Source organism: Penaeus chinensis, chromosome 27, assembly GCF_019202785.1.
Source record: "Penaeus chinensis breed Huanghai No. 1 chromosome 27, ASM1920278v2, whole genome shotgun sequence".
In the NCBI taxonomy this organism is placed as follows: domain Eukaryota; kingdom Metazoa; phylum Arthropoda; class Malacostraca; order Decapoda; family Penaeidae; genus Penaeus; species Penaeus chinensis.
Window position 1 is genome coordinate 19,783,390 of NC_061845.1, and position 5,000 is coordinate 19,788,389.

Genomic DNA, 5,000 nt, shown 5'->3' on the forward strand with positions numbered 1-5,000 from the left:
TATATATATATGATATATATGATATATATATGATATATATGATATATACATATGATATATACATATGATATATATATATATTTATGATATATATATATAATATATATGATATATATATATGATATATATATATATGATATATATCATATATATATGATATATATATCATATATATATCATATATATATCACATATATATATATGATATATATATGATATAAATATATGGTATATATATATGATATATATATATATGATATATATATGATATATATATAATATATATATACATAATATATATAATATATATACATATTATTTATAATATATATACATATTATATATAATATATATTAATAATATATATATGATATATAAAATATATATATGATATATATAATATATATATATATGACATATATGTATATATATAAAAGATATAATATATGTGATATATATGATATATATGTATATATATATGATTGATATATATATATATATATATATGTGAGGGATTTTCAAAAGTTTGTGGAAGAAGTCCATAACAAAAAATCATATGGAAGGATTTTGATTGCACTTCCACTTGGAAGTCAGGCACCTGAACATTTTTGTATTGTGTTATAACGTATTCATTCTTAAATCCTTAAATTCAGGCACTTGGAAGTCAGGCACCACTCAAGCAATATGGAATCCACCAAAATGGAGGCCAGGAAAAACATTACAATCATGGTGAAACTCATTTGGGAGAATAGGCAAATCATTGATGCTCTGGAACAAGCTTATGGTGACAATGCCCCAAAGAAATCAACAACCTACAAATGGATAAAGAGGTTCAGAAGTGGAAGAAAGGAAATTAAAGATGAGCCCTGCAGTGGCAGGCCATCAACGTCAGTTTGAGAGGAAAACATTGATGTGACATGATTGAAAAAAATTAACAAATAACCACTGAATCAGTATCAAACACACTCAACATCTCTGTAGGTTCTGCACACAATTTGTGTGGAGAGTTTTGGTCCAAGCAAGCTTTCTGCTTGATGGGTCCCTATGGCTTTTGCACCCAGATCAGCAGCAAACAAGGGTAGATATTTGAATGGAAATTTTGAACAAGTGAGATGAGGACTCTGAAGCTTTTCTGCTGAGAATTGTGACAGGCTGAAATGTGGCTCTACCAGTGCAATCCCCAGGACAAAATTCAACCAAAGCAATGGCTACCCAGGGGTGGAAGTGGACCAGTCAAAGTGTTCAAAGCAATGGCTACCCAGGGGTGGAAGTGGACCAGTCAAAGCGTTCAAGAGGAAAGGTCATGGCCAGTGAGGGGATTTTGCTGGATGACTTCCTCGAGAGCAAGAAAACAATTACATCTGCTGATTATGAATGCCTTTTGAGAAACTGCCCCCAAAAAATCTAAAAAAAAAATGCCCTGGAAAGCTGCATCAATACATTATCTTCACCATGACAATGCACCCACTCATGGCACTCTGCAGACAAGCTGTGCTACATGATTTTCAATAGAAATTGATTCGACATCCACTTTACAGCCCCCATTTAGCCCCATCCGACGTCTTTATGTTTCCAAACTTAAAATTTTCCATCAGTTGAAAATGTAAAAATAGCTGCTCTGACATGGTTCAGATCACATGACCCTCAGTTTTACTCAGACAGACTAAAAGGCTATGAACATTTACATATATATACACACATTTTCATATATATTTTCATATATATACACACATGTATGTATACATACATATATATAAAACACTTCTGTTTTGATACTATGGTACAATGATACAATGTAAAAATGAGATTTATTGATAAATCTTGTTTTTGCATATATATATGTATATACATACATATACATACATATACATACATATACTTACATATACATACATATACATACATATACATACATATACATACATATACATACATATACATACATACATACATATACATACATACATACATACATACATACATACATACATACATACATACGCACACACACACACACACACACACACACACACACACACACACACACACACACACACACACACACACACACACACACACACACACTAAATATATGTATACACACGCATCTATCTGTATATCTGTCTGGTTATCTATCTATAATTATTTGCATAAATAGATATGCATTTATGTATGTATTTTATACAGGAATGGTTTTTAAATTTTAATTGCTATTTTCTTCTCATAACAGTTACTGGAAGATGGTGCAGACTACTTACACTTGGATGTGATGGATGGGCATTTTGTTCCCAATTTAACGTTTGGGCATCCACTTGTCAAATGCTTGCGGTCTAAGGTTCCAGAAGCTTTTTTTGATATGCACATGATGGTTGCTGATCCAGAAAAAGTAAGATAATAAATATTTATCATTTATATATCCATCCATGAATATAATTGCAGTGACACACACATTCATATGCACAGTCATATATACAGCTTTGCAGTTACACAAACACACAGCCACATGCAGAAGGCAAACTAGTCACCCACAAACATACGCAAATACACACACAAGATCAAGAGAAGTACTTATTTATGTCTCTAGACCTTGCGCGAACACACAATACAGTACATTTCTGTAATCTTACATAACCTCAAAACTATTATAATTGAACTCAGAACCCCAAGAAACACTAGCCACCAAGATCATGAAGCTAGTACCTCTTGGAGTAGAGATATATGTGTAAGTGTACTATAATGTCCACTGGCCAGCTTTCTGAGTTTGCTAGGGATCAGTGAGATTGGAGAATTGTAAGTAAAGAGCACAACTCTTCATCTGGCAAACATAGAGAATGAGTCTTATGTGTGTCAATTGTGTAGCCACACAGAAGCAATAAGATATTTCATGGCATATCTGTACAGTCTCCTTCATAATGAATATGGGGTGGGAAAGGAACCATCAAAGTATAATGCAAACATAGATGACGATGAAACACCTACACATATTCCACTTATCTTAGAGGGTAAGTCCCATGTCAGGAATTGGATAACAACACCAGTTATTAGAAAATATGAAAGGTTGTATCTACAAGAAAGCTATAAGCTTCATGAAGGAGAGGTATGCAAATTGATGTATTACTTGGCACTGAAACAGTAATATCTATATTATATGACAATATAATCAAAGTGATGTATAAGATAATGATTGAAATAATTATAATTGTATATATCTCATTGTTGACAGTGGGTTGAGCCAATGCATGATGCTGGAGCAAATCAGTACACATTCCACTTTGAAGCTACCAAAGATGCAGCTGCCTTGGCCAGGAAGATCAGAGAAGTAGGGATGAAGGTAAGGCTGTACATTGAGATTTTAGTTTTGTTCAATTTTGAGCTAGATATTGGTTCTATTAGACTTTTTATCCTATTGTGCTTAATAAATCTCCCCTTTGTTTTAACCCAGTTTAAGTTTAAGTCCTTAACTCCTTGGCTTTGGTCTTTCATTTGCTCTCTGCTCTCACCACCTTACCTCCATCGACATTATTTCATCCTTGAACCGTTTCATCTCTTCTCATAGGAACTCCTTACCTGATGTCTCTCTCCTTCATGGTGCTTTCCTCCCGGCCCATGAATCTCTCCTCCATCCTAACCCTTCCATTCCCAGGCGTTACCGTGAGGCCCTTCAAAGCATGCACAAGGAGGATGTCACCATTTTGCCTTCTGACTAGGGTAACTCGGTGGTGGTCCTCGATTGGGCCTCCTACCTGTAGAAGGCCTGGAACCTGTTGGAATGACGCTTCTACCTATACCCCCCTGACCAGCGACCCCTGTGAACACATTGCTGCTACTTTCCACCGTAGCTTGAGGGAGATAGCAGCCTGTTTCCCGGAGGCATATCTTTACCAGAGGTTCAAGGTTGTCAACCCTCGATTCCCTCATTTCTGTGGGCTTCCTAAAACCCATAAACCGGCTGTATCTCTGTGCCCCATCATCTCTTCCCGGGGATCTCTGACACACCCTCTTGCGGCCTGGCTGGCGAAGTCCCTCACTCCCCTTCTTGGTACCATCTCTCTTGCTCACCTCCGCCACCCTCAGGACTTCATCTCCCATGTCCGTGGAGTCTCGCTGGCGATCGTGATGAGCTAGGATGTCGACTCCCTGTTCACCAAGGTCCTGCTTGATGACGTCCTCGCATTCCTTTAGAGGAGGCTCCCTGCAGAGGATTCTTGTCTCCTTCTGCCCACCAACATCTTCCAGCTAATTTGTCTGTGTGTGGAGCCTAATTTTTTTTCCTTTGAGGATTGAACTCTCTCTCTCCCTCTCATTTCAAGGTGGAATGGGAGGTTGACAACAAGCTCCCCTCCTTGGACACCCTAGTTCACTGCTCTGCTGACCAATTCACCTTCTCTATGTACAGGAAGCCTATGCATAGCATATGACATACACTTCTCATACCATCCTCTCCGCATCAGTGACCCCCAGTACCTGGATGGAGAGATCGACTTCCTGCGTTCGCTTGTTTTCCAAACTGGGCTATCCTTGTCATGTCCTCGATGCCGTGTTATCCAGGGCACAGAGTACCTTCTACAATGACTCCTCTCCTAAAGAGACTCCTCACCTACCCGTCGTCACCCTCTTTACCCTCTCAACTGCAGGCTGATCTTTCGCCAGGTGAACATCCTAGTTCACACCAGTCCTCTCTCTACCTCAAAGATGAGGCACCTATGCTGTTCCTTGGACCTCCTGTGATAAGCACACCATTGGTCTCACTAGGCGTCTGTCTCAACATAAGTACGCTGTATCCAGGGGACACAACAACAACGCCCTCTTTTGGCATCAGTGGGACACACTGGCCATCAGACTGACTGGTCAGCGGCATGAATTGTCTTTTCTTCTGCTGATGTCCACACCCACTCTGGTGGAACCCTCCTTAATAATGCTGCTGCCAAATTTCAACTTGAACAGCGGCTTTTCTCCTGCAGATAATCTGCTCCCCACATCCTCCATCTTCTCCCTTATGC

The 5,000-nt window shown here is 38.2% G+C and overlaps 1 protein-coding gene across 1 annotated transcript in view; it reads left to right on the forward strand.

Moving 5' to 3' along the window:
* LOC125039787 (ribulose-phosphate 3-epimerase-like) overlaps positions 1 to 5,000 on the forward strand; it is a 32,887-nt gene that overhangs the window by 21,719 nt on the left and 6,168 nt on the right. Inside the window, exons 3-4 of the mRNA XM_047634054.1 lie at positions 2,231 to 2,386; positions 3,224 to 3,331. Coding sequence (XP_047490010.1) covers positions 2,231 to 2,386; positions 3,224 to 3,331 — 264 coding nt within the window. The remainder of the gene's footprint in view (positions 1 to 2,230; positions 2,387 to 3,223; positions 3,332 to 5,000) is intronic.